The 18151-nt window shown below is 41.6% G+C and overlaps 1 protein-coding gene across 4 annotated transcripts in view; it reads right to left on the bottom strand.

The window, feature by feature from the left end:
* eea1 (early endosome antigen 1) overlaps positions 1 to 18151 on the bottom strand; it is a 56746-nt gene that overhangs the window by 11217 nt on the left and 27378 nt on the right. For 3 of the 4 annotated variants that reach the window (XM_061772757.1, XM_061772758.1, XM_061772760.1), the window contains 9 exons: positions 12495 to 12695; positions 12289 to 12402; positions 10650 to 10805; positions 10428 to 10567; positions 8669 to 8999; positions 6563 to 6664; positions 3961 to 4155; positions 3682 to 3864; positions 1040 to 1225 (listed from right to left, as the gene is read on the bottom strand). In XM_061772757.1, the coding sequence (XP_061628741.1) occupies positions 1040 to 1225; positions 3682 to 3864; positions 3961 to 4155; positions 6563 to 6664; positions 8669 to 8999; positions 10428 to 10567; positions 10650 to 10805; positions 12289 to 12402; positions 12495 to 12695 (1608 nt within the window). The remainder of the gene's footprint in view (positions 1 to 1039; positions 1226 to 3681; positions 3865 to 3960; positions 4156 to 6562; positions 6665 to 8668; positions 9000 to 10427; positions 10568 to 10649; positions 10806 to 12288; positions 12403 to 12494; positions 12696 to 18151) is intronic. The other variant, XM_061772759.1, reaches the window with a different exon arrangement.

The following is an 18151-nucleotide window of genomic DNA, read 5'->3' as shown; positions in this document are numbered from 1 at the left end:
AGAGGATTCTGATATATCAACAACACTCAGAAACGCCACCGACTTTCGGGGCATGAGCTCATCTGAGAAGGACCGACGCAAAGTGGAAAAGTGTGCTGTTGTCTGACGAGTCCACATTACTAATTGTTTTTGGAAATCATGGACCATCCGACTTGTTATCAGCGTTAAGTTCAAAAGCCAGCATCTGTGATGGTATGGGGGTGTGTTAGTACCCATGGCATGGGAACCTACACATCTGTAAAGGCATCATTAATGCTGAAAGGTACATATTGTTTTTGGAAATCATGGACCATCCGACTTGTTATCAGCGTTAAGTTCAAAAGCCAGCATCTGTGATGGTATGGGGGTGTGTTAGTACCCATGGCATGGGAACCTACACATCTGTAAAGGCATCATTAATGCTGAAAGGTACATACAGGTTTTGGAGCAAAATGTGCTGCCATCCAAGCAACGTCTTTTTCAGGGATGTCCCTGCTTATTTCAGCAAGAGCTTGCCAAGCAACATTCTGCATGTGTTACAAAATCATGGCTGCGTAATAAAAGAGTGCTAGTACTCGACTGGCCTGCCAACAGTTCAGAACTTTCTCCCATTGCAAATGTGTGGCGCATTACAAAGCACAAAATCTGACAACGGAGACCCCGGACTGTTGAGCAACTGAAGTTATACATAGAGCAAGAATGTGAAAGTATTCCACCAACAAAGCTTCAACAATCAGTGTCCTCAGTTCCCAAATGCTTACTGAGTGTTGTTAAAATAAGGAAATGTGATGTAACCCAGTGGTAAAAAAATGCCCGTCCTGGCATTTTTGGAACGTCTTACACCCATCAAATACAAAATGAGTGAATAGTCGCAAAAAAAAAAGTTTATCAGTTTCAACAATGAGCTTGTCTTTGTATTGTAGGTGTATTACATTGAATATAGGTTGAAAAAGATTTTCAAATCATTGTATTCTGTTTTTTACACAATATACCAACAACGTCATTGAAATTGGGGTTTGTATTTGTTTGGAGAGGAACTTTCATTTGTCGAATGTCTCACCTGTTGCTTCTTGAGATCTTTCAATGAATTCTCCTGCTGTTGGAGTCTCTGATCTCGACTACCTAACTCCTGTTCCAGAGAACTCCGGCTCTTCTTTAGCTCCTGGATCTGATTCTCTAAGACAGTCCGATGGGTCTGGTTAGCTACCAGCTCCTCCTGTTTCAAACGTAGCTTGTCCTCGGATACCTACAAGTCAGTAAATACCGTATTATTTACTTGGTTAAAAGTGGTGTGTGAGGTTATTTAAGGTGATCACACACCATCTTTTCTGCATAGGATTGTGTTTTTTTAGGTGGCCGAAAAAAAGCTTCTTGATTTTAAAATCAGTTAGGTCCTGCCTTCATTCGTGGTCTTATTTTTTCCAGCTTTTTGGTCAATGTTTATACAATCATCAGGCAGTCTACAGTACGTCTCAATAATTACTGATTCGTAGTGATGTCACTCAATGTGTTTACATGTCATCATTAACACATAGCAGCAAGGATTACCCTCTGCAAGATGTAACCTGTTCAGCTGGGGACTAAATGTCAAATGCTTGATTTCGTGCCTACTATACAAAACTCATTGTAAGAGAGGCCTTGAGTTTTTGCTGTGTGTACATTAAAGAGGAAAAAAATGAATATAAATGATTTTAGCAAAAGACTGCAATATAACAAAGAGTGAAAAATTGAAGGGGTCCTGAATACTTTCCGTACCCACTGTATGTATTCTATTTATTATATAATTAATGTAATTGACTCCGACCACTATTAAATATATCAGTCATCTCAGTAATTTTAAGAACATTTTGCAGGGTCTTGTATGAGTGAAAAAAAAACTTTGATGCTGTTTACAATTTATATTCAATATTAATGTTACATAGGGGCTGCTCATTTTACATTTCTTTGTATCAGAGCTGCTAACCTATAGAAATGAACTTGGAGAACAATTTGTCTAAATTCATCTGAATTTCCATCTGTTCAAAATTTCATCAAGCACATCCCTGTGAATATTCTCATTCATCCAGGTCATTTCATTCTCTGGGCATTGAATCGATCGTAACTGGACTGTTCTATTTGTCTTAGAAGACGTTTCGCTTCTCATCCAAGCAGGCTTCATCAGTTCATGCAACAAGGCATAGTTAGGACACACTAGCCAGTGTTTGTATGGAAGACTCAGCTATTTATGCTCCAACTTAGAGGCATGCCCCACACCACATAGGTCAAGAACATTACTGTGGGACAGTTATTGCAGTATGTTATGTAATAGGACAAAAATAATTCTGCATACTGTTCAATTGCACAACATAATCATTACTCGATAATCGTAATCGTTCATAAATTATGGCTTCAATGTTTATTTTAATGTTTTTATTGCATCAACCTTGTAATTTCGAACGTTGCAGCCTGAAGCCAAGTAAATGAGATTTTGACGTGCCATTGTAAAAAATAAATGTGTCTGTCGATTAATTCGCCTTTACCAATTCTGTTTTCAACCTTGGTTTAAAAAAAAAAAAAAAAAAAAAAAAAAGCCCATTAAATCAGATAAATCTGATCTCAAAAGTCCATTAAAACTCACCACTCTATTTTGCAAACAAACATAACTGATAGATTCAAGTGGATAGTTCATGCATGGGCAATAGTTTAGATTTCTAGGTTTGTGAATGTACTTGTATAGATGTCTTCTTTTGCATGCTATTTCCTATACCCACTGTTGCTACTGATATGATGGAAATGTCCCCATTATGCGATTAATAAAGGTTATCTCATATTACAAATATGCATTATTAATATTAATATATTTTTAATCTGACCCCGTTCTCAGATGACGTCTCCAGTGACATTAATTAATTTTCTGTTCAAAGCCTGTGAATGGTTTTACATTTATATCTCCAGATGCGTATTTAGTGGCTTGTTATTTTGTTGTTTAAACTTGGGTTAGTCTCTGCTATAACGCAGTTCCAGCCAGACATATGTCACCTGTGTACTGTATCACCCAATCACTGATTTCGGTGTTTTGCGACTTCCTGACACGACAGCTTTGCAAAGCATCATGCTTTTCCGTCTTTTCCTAACCAGTCCTCGCCCTCCCTTTGTGACAACGTAAACGATACATGTAAGAAGCATGGTAGGAAGTGTTTGAAGAAAGTCTTGAAGTTTATTCGCTACCATAGAGGCGATGATTAGTGGCTTACAATGTGTTGACACCGGACGCACGGAGAACTTTCGCCACCGCAGCTTGGCAGCCAGAGGGCGTAATAAAACAGCGTGCCCCCAAGCAGCTTTGTTTCCTCTTTTTTAAAACAATATAGTGTTGATTTCATCAAATTTGTTCATGAAAATTTTGTCACGGTGGCCGGACACCGCCTTGTACTGACCGGTAATGTCGGACACTGTATTTTTTCCGCCCCAATATCTTGAACAATTGGTGTTACGGCCGTAACGAGTCAGCGTTCAAAATACGAACGTTCCGCAATAATTGGCAGCTCTGTTGTCTTCAAAACTAAGCATGTTGCAATGTTTTCAGATCTGTGATTTTTCTTTTTGTCATCTAGAGATAATACCGATAATTGGTGACTTCAATGGGAAATGTCGATTCCGTTTCCTCTTTAGTTTGAGAGGGCCAGAACAGTACAGTGTGTGTGTTAATGTGTCTAAACCTACTTTGAGGTCTTGATGGAGTGCCGAAAGCTCAGACTCTTTGCCATACAAGTCAGACTGGAGCTTTGTGAGGCTTTCGTGGCTTTGCTCTAAGGCCTTCTGTAGCTCCGCTGTCCGGCTCTTCTCAGAAGACAGCTGCTGGTTCACTTCTGTTGCCTGCTCCCTAAGCTGGCGCTCGTCCTCCACCTGGAGGAGACAACCCAATAGTTCATAAAGACTCACATGATTACTCGTACAACCTGGTGAAATTGATGGCTCTCATACTGAATGTCTCATACTTACTTTCTTAACACAGACTTTCTGTAACTCTGCAACCTGTCCCTTCAGCTTCATTATCTCCTCCTCATAGCGTCCACTGGCCGTCTTAAATTGCACCTCCAGCTTACCCAAGGTTTGGTCCTTCTCCCTCAGCGCATCCTGAATCTTTGAGTTCTGCTTTTCCAATGATGCCACCTGCACTTTCAGCTTCTTCTCTACCTGACATTTGGAGGGAGACAAAAGTTCCTCCACTGTTGCATTACAAAATAATCTTTGGCCACACGTTCAAAGATATTTTTGTCCATGCGTAGGTTGCTGTCCTGAACGGCGCTTTTGATAAACTCTAACCAGGGTGAAGACTTTTTAAAACTTCGTCTTCGCTTCGCTGTTTGTGTGTAGACTAGGGCTTCCACAAACGATTGTTTTGATAGTCGATTGGTCACGGATTTAGTCAATTAGTCAACTAAAAAACAAATTTTCTTAAATTCACATTGTGCATATAGCAGGAAACTGCATTTTCTTGTCTACAAACATTTCTTGTGAGGCAATTTCAAACTAATAAAAATAATACACCAATAAAAAATTAATTTTAGCTTAAACTTGGAGTTTCTTGTATAAAAAAAAGGCATTAACTAAAAAAAAAAGAAAAAGAAAAAAAAAAAAAGAAGAGAAACACAACTGTGTCATCTCATAATAAATGCACAATGTTATCCAACTTTGGTATCTCAGTCAGAACACTAGGGGGCACTGCGTAAAGATTTTACATCAAAAACACATGAAGAAGAATGTAGCCTCATGTCGAATAGATGCTGTCAAGGCACAATCTGCGGCGCCTGCATGCATGATCTGCAGTGCACATGCAACCACGTCGGCGATATTTGATCGCCAATTACGGAAACCACACCAGGTCAAAACGTAAGATTTGTGGTGTGATGGATGGAGGGCCCGGTAACTTAGAATTATTATTTTTTCCTTAATAAATGAAATCACCGTTTAAAAACAGTATTTTAAGTTCACTTGGTTTATATTTGTCTGATATTTAAATTTCTTTGATGATCTTAAAGTGGGGAAACTAGGCAAAAATATAAGAATTTGAGAAGGGGCCCAATACTTTTTCACGGTACTAGAGAGAAAAAGAGAGAGAGAGAGAGAGAGAGAGAGAGAGAGAAAGAGAGAGAGATAAAGCCAATACACTCAAAGACTCCTTTAGCCCCCGAGCCATCAAACTGGACAATTCTGCACTCAGTGAGAATAATTGCAATAATAGCGTCCTTATTGTTACGTTAATTGTCGCCGCCACATTTATTCTTGTTTTATGCTGCACTGTTTTTTATTTTTGTGTTTTTTTAAATAAAACCATAACTGTAGGTAGTGTATTAAAAGAGTAACCTTCTACTTATATGTGCCCAACAGGTTGCAGACTGTTGAAATAAATAAGCTCCAATTAAGTTTTAATAACGTGGGACACTTCTACCTGAGTGACAGCCGTTGAATACATCAATTTCATGGTTCCATCATTCTGAAATAAACATTGGCATGTTGAGCTGGAGAGTGTACGTTTCTCAATACTTGAAAGTGAAAGTGGCAAGCCTTTTCAAGTCAATGGGCTCGAGTCCAAGTGAAGTCACGAGTCATTGCTGTTCAAGTCAAGTCGAGTCTCAAGTCATCAGATTCATGACTCGAGTCCAAGTCGTGACTCTGCGTGTATCACTGTCGTGCTGCCATAAAAGGCACATTCTGTCGTGCAGATTTTGAACCGCATCTTCGGTCAATAAGTCTAACTTCAGCAGTCATTGCTAATGCTAAAGCTAACGCCCGAAAGCTGTGTTTTTCCCAGGTACTTCACTGGATGACCACTACTGCGCATTTGCATCACTACAAATACCCTTATAGGATAACACCTCCTGTGCATGTGCATCACGACTACCAGCCTTGAGAAAGAAGTGTGAGCAAGCAGGAGGAATGGCGAGAAAAACAAAGTTTAAAAAAATAAAAATAAACGACCTTGTCAGCTTTTAAATCAATTGTCAACAATTGTGAACGTCGACATTGTCGTGATTCGTCGACTAATTGTGGCATCCCTAGCATAGACTGACAAAATAGAGCTTTTTGACTTGTGTCATCATGCAAGCATTTCAGAAATTCCAACCAAATCACCTTTTTCCCCCCCTAGCATTCTCATTCGCCAAAATGCACTTGCCAACAATTTTTTTTTTTCCAATGGACAGTGTTTTTAAGCCCTACTGTGTATGTATATACAGTGAACCACCGTTTAACGCGGTGGATACATACCCACCCGCAATAAGGTAACATCTCCAATATAAAAAGACAATATAAATAACTTTTTTTTTCAAGTTTCACCTGTTCCACAAATATTTCAACTTATTTAAAAATACTTTTTAAACACAGGCAAAGTGGCTGAGCCTCTGTAGCTCTCCTTTCACACGTACAAGGGCATTACAGTTAATGAGTATGCTGTAAAAATCCATTAAACATAATTGTTTAAATAATCTGCAATATAGAAGGGGCGCAAACAATGCAACCGCAATATAGGGTGTGGAACACTGCAGAACTGTTTCACCCTGCAGGTATAAAAATATACATTTTGTTTGTTTTCAACACTTACCTCTCTCATCTGCTCAAATTGTTGTTTTGATTCCATCATTGCCTTGCTGAAGCTCTCATTATTGCTCTGAAGCTCCCTTCTTGTCTTTTCATAAGACTTCTCCTACAAATTGAAGACACGCTTATGTTACTTGAAGGAAGGAAAAAGCTACACAGAGATTTTCTTAAATTGGTGACTGATTGGAACCATCCCAAACTCCTTAAGTGGCTGTTACTGTCCTTATCCCTGCCCTCTCACCTACATTAAAGGTCGCTTTCCATCATTGTTTTTTTAAAATTTAATTATGATAATCTTTTGTATTTGTATCTGGTTTGCACGATAATTTCAGTTGGAAATGCCAAAAATTTCCTTTTTGAAGCTATTCTAGTTGGTCTTTTCAGCCTGGCATTTGAGACGGTCGGATTTCTCGGATGCAACATGTCAATGAGTTTTGCTGTGATTGTGTTGCTCTTCTTCCCTAATTTAAATATGAAAAAGAGCTTGAACTTGATTGGTTCATATCATGGCGTCTGGTAGATAGATGTCACGTTCTTCGATGCCTAGTTTAGACAACTACGTCTTTTTATTGTGACCCACATCCAATCTCAGCTCACCTTCTCTATTAGTGGGCCAACAAGCCAACGCTTGGTGAAATGTGCTTCACAATGATTTACACACACTCTCAGTTTGGCTCGTCAGTGCTCTGAGCAGCCAGGGCGATGGCTGTCCCCCGCAGCTGCTCACAGCACTGTGAGAGTGATGGAGCACACTCGTTCAGCTGGACACCAGCCACCGCCGACCCGCTGGAGAGGACCACATTCACTTCATTTGCGCAACACAAGAGTATGCATAAATCATTGTGCAGCACAATCCACCAAGCGTTGGATTGTTGGCCCACTAATAGAGAAGGTTAGCTAAGATTGGACATCGGTGACAACAAGAAGAGCTCATCATCTGCTCTCATTCATGTGAATTGAACTGGCCGGGACGACCATCCCTGCCGACAATGAATCCAAGCTTTGCTATTTCATCCACCACAGTTACATCAAAAAATACAAATATAGTTAAGTATTGCTGTAAAACACAACATATGTATTTTTATGATTCGGCAGTGGCTGAGACTCGCTCGCTTAAAAGCCGGAAATGGTGTGTTGTCGTAGAGCTGAGTTGAGAGGGCGGGTAACAGCCACAAAATGGTCAGGTATAATAAATGAATATACCAAAACTACGTTACACTGTCGGCGATTTCAAATCCTGTCATTTGCAAGGCTTTTGCATTCAATTGACAAACCGCGTAGATGTCAACCTTAAACAATGTTACAGACTCATTTTGACCCATGTTATGCATAAAACAGTTGACAAAATGGATTCTGATAGTCAAATTTGTTGGTGGGTTTATTCTGGTATTTACGGCAGTCCCCTACTGCTTCTGAAAGTGTTGAAGGATGGAAAGTGGAAGCTTGAACAATGACTGCTAAAGAAAACAAATGACCGTTAAAATTGTTAATGTTAAAAAAAATAATAATCTAAAAAAAAGGGACTATTTGGTACCGAATGTTATATTGCAGACCGAACGTTAAGCTTCATTTGCACATTTTATTTTTTACTTTTAAAAGACAGTAGAGATTGTTAAGTCGAATTTGTTGGCGGGTTTATTTTGGTATGTACGGCAATCATTAACCATTTACGAGGACGCGCAGGATGATGATGTCATTATTGTGTGCGCGGTTGTGACCGTGCTGTTATGTGAAGCGGTTGCGAGCGATAAATAAATGGACAAAACAACTTGAACGTGTATTTTCATTGGAAACTAACAACAGAAGCAGACCTTTAAATACCAACCAAAAGTAGCTATTTAATACTAATATATATAATAACAATAAATTATCTTTCACAGAAGCAATAACCCCTCAAATTCTAGTATGCTTTTAAGATCTGCTAGATATGGAATGAAATTAATGTAAAGTGGGGCAAGGAAAATATTTGGCACCCTCTGGACAGCTGGGGAGTATCGTGCCAGATGCCTACATCATGCATCTGTCAGTAGCCCCTTTTACACAACCAGGAATATCCCCTTCAGTGCTTCATATGTTTGGGCAACGCTATAATAAACTAACCGGAACTGACCTTTTCCTCCAAGGCTGCCTTGTGATTCTTCCTCTCAGTGTCCACTTGACTCTGACATTCTTTTAGGGCCTTATGAGTCTTGCCGAGACTTTCCTGAATTGAGATCAGCTCTTTCTTTTGAGTGTCTTTCTCCTGTTGTGCCTTCAATAAGTCTGCAATGAGGCTCTGTGCTGTCCTGTCCAACTCTGCATGCTGAGCCTTCCCTTCTTGGGTCAGCTTGACCACACTTAGCTCAAGGGCAGCTTTGTCCTGCTCACAGCACTCCAACTGTTTCTGGGTGTCACTCAATGAAGAGGTCTTTGTCTTTATTTCCTCTTGAAGTGTCACATTCCTAAATGGAGCAACATACTGTTGAGTTGTTACAATGAAATGCAAATGACAGAAAAAATATGCATGTTGAATGTAGGGCTGCACAATATATTGTTTGATCATCATCATCACGTTGTGCGTATGCGCGATAGTCAAATCGCAAAGGTCCTGACGATGTAGGGGGAAAAGAACTCCAACATGCACTGCAAGCATCAGTCTACCAATCACAATCGTACTTTGAATAGTGCTAGGATACGGTGATAAGCAAAGCTAAACAAGCTAATAAGCACTGACATGCTGGCGTTCTGTCGATTTATGCTCTTGGGAAGGTCACTAACAGGTGACCGCAGTCCGGAGTTCAGACCCAGAAACAGACCCATACGCACCCACACTGTTGCCCCCCCCAAAAAAAAAAAAGACAAGGCTTTTTATTGTAAATGGTAGTAACGATCACCAATCACATGCGAATTCAGCCAACCCCTTCAGCCAATCAAATCTGCATCTCAGGCCGAAATCACTGACTGTGCACAAACTAGACAGAGACAAGAAGAAACGTAGCAGGGGAGAGAGAAAGAGAGACTGTGTGGAAGTTGAGTAGAAAGTTCAGAAAATGACCGATAAAGGAAGAGAAGATCTGGGACAAATGGAACGGCAAGTCATTTTTGTTTGTACTTCTCAGAGGAAAGTTTCCACTGGGAGCACTTGTTAAAAGTGCATATGTGAAACGCCATTATATTAAGAAGCAAAACATAAACGTTTTGAACAAACATAAGCTAATACGGTTCCATTGTTAAGATTTGTTTAATTAAAATATGTAAAATTTTTGAGACGTCAGTGTTGTGTCAAAATCCCAAATGGAGAAACTGAAACTATTTTAGTTTAAGTTAAGCACTTTATCTGAACATGTATAACTTTCTCTTTTCATTTATTGCTCTTATTCTGAAACGCAGCCCTACTTTTATTTAGTAAATGAGAGAACATTACAGAGTTGTGCTCATATGTTTGACTACACGGGCAAAATTTGTAAGGTGTGTACAATTGTTAAAAGAAAAAAATGAAGGAACAGGCAAAACACATTATATTTTTAATGGGATTAAAATTAAACTGTAAGGCATTTCAGAAATGGACCTGAACAACTCTACATGAGAAAAGCACATGAGACCCCCAGGAATGCAGCACGCATGCAGGGATGTCAGATTAATAGGATACAACACAATAACTTTAGTTTTTAATTGGCCCAAAGTTAAGGTAGGGAGGAGTAATTGGTTTAGTATGTCAGTTGACTGGCATGCTGGTTCACATATGTATGCACTTAAAATGATAAAACATAATTTATTGAAAATTATTTTGTGGACCCCCAGGTTATGGCTCTCGGACCCCTGGGGGTACATGCACCCCAGAATGAGAACCACTCATAGACAGAGAACAATTCATCCGTTTTCATTCTCACCCTGCTTTTTCATTGTCCAGCAAAAGCTGCAGCTCCTTAGCTTTTTGTTTGACCTCAGAGGCCTCTTTCTGCAGATTCTTCACTTCTTGTTGTGTCTGATCTCTTGAAGCCTGCACCTCCACAACTTGTGTTTCCAGTTTCTGAGACATGAGCACATCAGTATCAATGATTTGTCAAATCTATTTGACAGCAGATGTCCATACATTTGCACGTGACACCAACCTTGTTGAGCCCTTCCAACTTCTCTCCATGCTGCTCTGATACCACAAGCTTGTCCTTGTATTCCTTCAGACAGGCTTCCAGCTGACTGCACTGTTCCTGCTTCTCCTTTAGCCTCTGTGCCTGCTCCTCCACTTTCTTCTGAACTTTATTCAGCTCCTATACAATACAGTATTTGGAACACAGATAACTAAATTATTTTTTTTTCCCCAAAAACCGACAGTCCCCTCTAAAAGTATTGGAACGGCAAGATAGTGCTTGCTTTTGGCTTTGGGTTTCACCTGTGAAAACTGCATTTTCTGTTAAGCAAACATGAAGACCAGAGAGCTGTCTATGGGAGAAAAGCAAACCAAGCTGAGAGAAGAGGAAAAATCGATCAGAGCTATTGCACAAACATTGGGCATAGCCAATAAAACAATTTGGAATGTCCTGAAAAAGAAAGAAACTACCGGTGTATGGAGCAACACACATCGAACAGGTCGCCCAAGGGTATCAACAGCAGTTCATGACAGAAACATTGTGAGAGTTGTGAAAAAAACACCCAAAGACAACAGTCAGTGACATCACTGCCAACCTCCACAGGGCAGGGGGTGAAGGTATCACAATCCATGGTTCGAAGAAGACTTCAAGAGAATAAATATACAGACCATACCACAAGACGCAAACCACTCATCAGCAAATAGAATCAAAAGGCCAGATTGGATTTTGCAAAGTAGCACAGAGATGAGCCACAAAGGTTTTGGATCAAAGTTTTATGGACTAATGAGCCCGAGATTAACTTCTACCAAAGTGATGGAAAAGCCAAAGTATGGAGAAAAAAAGGATCTGCTTATGATCCAAAACACACAAGCTCATCTGTGAAGCATGGTGGAGGTAATGTCATGGCTTGGGCTTGCATGGCTGCATATGGAAAGAGCTCACTAGGCTTTATTGATGATGTAACTCATGATGATAGCAGCAGAATGAATTCTGAAGTCTACAAAACCATTTTGTCTGGCAATTTACAGAAAAATGCATCCAAACTAATCGGGAGAAGCTTCACTATGCAACAAGACAATGACCCCAAAAACACTGCCAACACAACAAAGGGCTTCATTAGGTGGAAAAAGTGGAATCACTTAGACTGGGCAAGTCAATCACCGGACCTTAACCCAATAGAGCATGCATTTTATCTCCTGAAGAGGTAACTAAAGGGAAAACCCCACAGAAACAAACAAGGACTAAGAGGTTGCAGTAAAGGCATGGAAAAGCATTTCAAATGACGAACGCAACAGTCTGATGAAGTCAATGGGTCACAGGCTTGATGCAGTTATTGCAAGTAAGGCTTATGCCTGGCAAATATTAAATGTTATTCACTTTAAGTTAATTTGATAATGTCTGTTCCAATACTTTTGCTCACTTGAAAAAATGGGTGGCTTCAAACAAAAGGTGCTCTCTCCTGAGATGTTTAACACATCTATATGTAAATACCAAGAAATAAAAGCTGGAATTCTGAACTTTTGTCTCATTCAGCTTTTGATCTGAAACCCAAATGTCTTCAGTATACAACAAAAACAAAGGACTTGACCTTGCCGTTCCAATACATTTGGAGGGGACTGTAACACAAGACCAAATTTGAAAACCACTGACGCTAACAAGCCACCTGGTGCTTGTCCTGCAGTGCATGCTGGGCAGACTCTAGGTTGTTTTCCAGGTTGGCTTTCTGTGCAGCTTTGGCTGCCTCTGCAGACAGCAACATCTCTGTTTTTGCTTTCAACTGGTTGAAAACAGACAACAAAGTGGGATTTGACTCTCCAGAACAGATCTCACAGCCCTTATACTTAAAACAGTATCTTTACCAATAGCTACCTGAGAGTCCAGCTGGGTCACCTTCTCCTTGCTGTCTACAAGCTGAGCAGTGAGCTCAGAGACAGAAGTCTCCAGGGTGTGGGCCCGGTCCTGGGATGAACGGACGAGAGTTTTCTGCTCCTGAACCTGTTTATGTAGATTGTCCTGGGCTTGCTTGTTGCTCTCTGATTGGTTCTTCAGTTTGTCTATCAACTGGGTTACCTTCATATCGAGGAAACAAGAAAATGTTAAATAAATATATAAATTCAGATTCAGACATCTTTATTTATAAGTTCAAAAGATAAGGGGAAAATAAAACAATTATACATCCATCAATCTACTTTACATTTGCCCTCATTGGGGTCAGGTGTGAGAAGGAGCCTATCCCAGCTGATTTTAAATGGTGTGGTACACCCTGGACTGGTCGCCAGCCAATCGCAGGGCACATATAGACAAACAATCACTCAACACAACAATTTAAGAGCCTTCAATTAAACTAACATGCATCTTTTTGTAGTGTGGGAGGAAACCAAAGTACCTGGAGAAGCAATCACAGCAAGAACATGCAAACTCCACACAGGCAGGCCACAATTTGAACCTTAACAACCATGACACAGATGTACTATTCGCTGTGACCGTGCTTCCCTTTGTTTTTATGAAGAATTTGTTTTTTTGTTTTAAATACTAAAGCACATTATGCATACCAAAGAGATTAAAATATTAAACTACAGTTGATTAAACTGATAACATTTTTAGTTAAAATTTTTTTTTAATACTTCTAAAATGTGTGTTGTTATTTTTGACAGGTAGTCTAATGCGTTTGTTAAACACTGTATATACAGTATTTACAAGACAGTTCATTATATACAGAGCCACAATTGACTGAGATCCAACAATGAGAAGTGTGATTCACTTTTATTTTGACCACTGCAATGCACTGCAAATAGCTGGTGTGATGTCACCTCAATGTCCACCACTCTTCTTTTCGTAGTACAGGTACACGTTATGGCTCATTTGAATTAAGTTCAAGTGCGCAGGGATCTCTTCTGATCTGCGTCCCGTGTCTGAGAAGCACAAAAATGCGCAGGGACGAATAAAGTAAGATCAATCTTCATCCGAGGACACAATGCTATGGATTAAAGTGTTCTGGTATGGTGATGCAAATCCGGCGTATGAACTTTTTTTGACAAGACAGGGCTCTGGAGTGCCACATAATTTGGTCGCATATGTGCCCTTATTTCTTAATGGTTAGGCAAAAACAACAACAACAACACAAAAAAACAGAGGGTCCACCTGTACGCCCAGCCATTTGAGGAAGAAAAAAAAAACATGACTTGAAAGCAGACACATGAAACCCATCTGGTCTCTAAATCAATCAGAGATAGGGCAGGGCAGGGTTCCCTCTGATTGCCTGTGTGCGTGTGTGTTTGTGTGGGCACTAGCGTACTTAAAGCCAAGTTTTCTGACGGCATGCCGGTAGTTTGACGATTACAGAAAGCTGAGCGGCATAAATGGAATTAGTTACAAAGCCTAATGCCATTGCGACGATGTGGGAACATTTTGGACTCTAGTCACGTGAATGCGGCCATCCCGCTAACACTAATGAGCTTGTGGGTGCACAGGCACATTTATAACCCTTAGAAAATGCACGTACACACATACTCAAAGCCTTATACAGTATAATAGGTTTGCGGGGTTGGCAAGGTCATTAAACCTTTCAGCCTACGTGGCTAAATAGTATAAAAGTCTTCGAGCCACACTTGTGTGTACTTAGCCACAGTATCAGGTGTGTTTATGTGGCTAAACCTTTAGCCACTCTTAGCCAGTCCTCGTCACTGGGAAGCCGATAAGCTTTTAATGATGCTTGCCCAATTAAATTTATCTAGTCATCATTCAGAATTAGGGCTGACTGCTTTGGGAAAATACTCAAATTCCAAGTTTTAAACATTGCGATTTAGCACAAATTTTTTTGGGAGGAAGTTTATCTTCAGCATTATTTACTAAACAAGAACGAAATTATTATATAGTATGACCAACACAACATTGGATACAGCCAACAAATAACGTTTTCCTGTTGACAGGCCAAAATGTTATGATGAATTGATGTAAATAACAAATCTTTATTTTACTATTGAATTGTAAAAAGAAAAACCTTCCATCAAATTGACTTACTGATTTACAGTGGGTACGGAAAATATTCAGACCCCATTACATTTTTCACTCTTTGTTATATTGCAGCCATTTGCTAAAATCCTTTGTTGTTGTTTTTTTCAGAATCATCTTTATTAAGTATGTCCAAAAAACACACAAGGAATTTGTCTCCGGTAGTTGGAGCCGCTCTAGTACAACAACAGACAGTCAATTGACAGAGAACACTTTTGAGACATAAAGACATTGACAAAAAACAGTCACTGAGCAATAAAGGGTTAATAGTTATGTGGTAATGCCAGTACAATTTTTTTTTTTTTTTTGACAATTGTGCAAAAGATGCAGAGTCCTCTAGCACTTAGAGCAGTTTGAATGACTAATATTGCAATAGTCCGGTGCAATGACCATTGTGCAAGGGGCGCCGAGACTTCAAGGAGTGTATGCAGTTTAAAGTGACGAGTAGCGCGATAATCTGGGACAATGTTGGTTGTGCAAATGTTGCAGATACTGCTCAATCAGTGTGCAAAGTGAGAACCAAGATGGCGCCTACCAGTGTGGTCGCCTCGGTAACGCGCTCTCTAGTATTGTTTTTGTTTTTGTTTTTCTCGTTCGTCTTTGGAGACATTACACGACTCACTTTCACAAGGGGAGACTTGCTAACCATCAAGGAGGCTACTCCGGACTTTCTTTCACCAACTTTCGCAAATCCGCTCAGTTTTTCCACACCCCCCCCCCCCCCCCCCCCCCCCCCCCGAGTTACTTACCCGGGCGGCGTCCGCGGTTTTCGGCGCATGGAGGCGGAAACGGCGCCACAGAGGGAACCGAGCCGACATTCAGGTGAAACTCCACAAGAGAGGACACAGATTGGCGTTCCCGTCGATCCACCTCGCGAATGTACGCTCCCTACCCAACAAAATGGACGAGCTTCATCTTCTGTTAAAGACCAGTAAAGACTTCGGACGTTCCGCCGCCATGTGCTTTACGGAGACCTGGCTTTGCGACGCTGTACCCGATGGCGCCGTCATGCTTCCCGGCTTCCATATTCATCAAGCAGACTGCGACATGGAATCATCGGGGAAAACAAAGGGCGTTGGGATATGCTTCTATATTAATGAAAAATGGTGTACGGACGTCACGGAGCTCAGCACACACTGCAGCCCGCATTTGGAGTCACTGTTTTTGAACTGTAAGCCATTCTACTCGCTGCGTGAATTCGCATCATTCATCCTGGCTGGCGTCTACATTCTGCCTCAAGCTAACACGAACGCCGCACTGCTAACGCTCACCGAACAAGTCAACGAAATTGAAATAAAACACCCGGACTCACCCCTCATTATTCTCGGGGACTTTAACAAAGCTAAACTCAACCACGAACTCCCTAAATACAAGCAGCACATCGACTTTCCTACCAGGGAAAATAACATTTTAGACCACTGCTACACTACGCTAAAAAACGCATACCGTGCTATACCTCATGCACCCCTGGGCTCGTCTGATCACTGCTTAATTCACTTAATACCGACGTACAGGCAAGAACTTAAATGCGCGAAGCCTGCAGTGAAAAAGTGGACCAATGAAGCAAAGATGGAACTTCAAAGCTGCTTAGACTGCACAGACTGGAGTGTCTTTGAAAATTCAGCTGGCAGCCTGGATGAATATACGGACACTTTTACATCCTATATCAGTTGTGTGTACCAACAAAATCATTTCAAGAAGCCGTGGTTCACTGCTAAACTTAAGCAGCTTCGCCAAGCTAAGGAGGACACATATCAGAGCGGGGACAGGGCCCTGTATAATCGAGCTAGAAACCAGCTGACTAAAGAAATTAACATTGCAAAGAGGAACTATGCAGCAAAGTTGGAAAAACAGTTTAGCGCTAACGACTCTAAATCAGTCTGGCATGCATTCCAATCGCTGACTAATTACAAGCGACAATCCCCCCAAGCTGAGAACAATAGCACACTAGCCAACGACTTGAATACCTTCTACTGCAGATTTGAAAAGGACACTTTCACACCCCACACCCACCCGGCCGCACCCCCGACCACAATCACACCTCTGACTTCTGCGTTTACCATCCACAAACAGGATGTGAGATGCATCTTCAAACAACAAAAGATTAACAAAGCGGCAGGCCCAGACCATGTGTCCCCATCCTGCCTCAAAGTCTGCGCGGACCAACTTGCTCCGGTCTTCATACAGTACCATCCTGTTTCGAACGCTCCACCATCATTCCAGTCCCCAAGAAACCTGCAATCTCTGGTCTAAATGACTACAGGCCTGTAGCCTTGACATCTGTGGTCATGAAGTCCTTTGAACGTCTCGTGCTGGACCACCTCAAGAATGTCACAGGTCCCCTGCTGGACCCCCTGCAGTTTGCCTACCAAGCGAACAGGTCTGCGGATGATGCAGTCAACATGGGACTGCACTTCATCCTATAACACCTCGACAGTGCAGGGACCTACGCGTGGATCCTGTTCGTGGACTTCAGCTCAGCGTTCAACACCATCATCCCTGAACTCCTTTCATCCAAGTTTCTCCAGTTCAGCGTCTCACCTGCCATCTGCCAGTGAATTTACAGCTTTCTGACAGGCAGGACACAGCAGGTCAGGCTGGGGGAGGCCACCTCATCCACATGCAGCATCAGCATTGGGGCGCCCCAAGGTTTTGTCCTCTCTCCACTGCTCTTCTCTCTCTACACGACTGCACTTCAGCGCACCCGGCTGTCAAACTCCTGACACCATTGTTATCGGCCTCATCAAGGACGGTGACGAGTCTGCATATTGACAGGAAGCGGAGCGGCTGGAGCTGTGGTGCGGCCGACACAACCTGGAGCTGAACACGCTGTAGAGATGATCGTGGACTTCAGGAGGCATCCTTCGCCACAGCTGCCCCTGACGTTGTCCAGCTGCCTTGTGTCAACCGTCGAGACCTTCAAGTTCCTGGGAAATACAGTCTCTCAGGACCTGAAGTGGGTGACCAACATCAACTCCGTCCTCAAAAAGGCCCAGCACAGGATGTACTTCCTGCGGCTTCTGAGAAAGCACGGCCTTCCACCGGAGCTGCTGAGGCAGTTCTACACAGCGGTCATCGAATCAGTCCTGTGTTCTTCCATCACAGTCTGGTTTGGTTTGGTAGGACAGTCGATGTGCTGCTTGTATTTAGGGAGTTCGTGGTTGAGTTTAGCTTTGTTAAAGTCCCCAAGAATAATGAGGGGTGAGTCCGGGTGTTTTTTTTCTCCAATTTCGTTTACTTGCTCGGTGAGCGTTAGCAGTGCGGCGTTCGTGTTAGCTTGAGGCGGAATACAGGCGCCAGCCAGAATGAATGATGCGAACTCACGCAGCGAGTAGAATGGCTTACAGTTCAAAAACAGCGACTCCAAATGCGGGCTGCAGTGTGTGCTGAGCTCCGTGACGTCCGTACACCATTTTTTGTTGATATAGAAGCATATCCCGCCGCCTTTTGTTTTGCCCGATAACTGCGCGATGCGGTCCGCTCGGTGAAGATGAAAACCCGCAAGCATGACGGCA

The sequence above is a fragment of the Phyllopteryx taeniolatus genome, chromosome 5 (assembly GCF_024500385.1).
Source record: "Phyllopteryx taeniolatus isolate TA_2022b chromosome 5, UOR_Ptae_1.2, whole genome shotgun sequence".
NCBI lineage: Eukaryota > Metazoa > Chordata > Actinopteri > Syngnathiformes > Syngnathidae > Phyllopteryx > Phyllopteryx taeniolatus.
The sequence above is the reverse complement of the archived record's forward strand: the minus strand, read 5'-3'. Positions and strand labels throughout refer to the sequence as shown.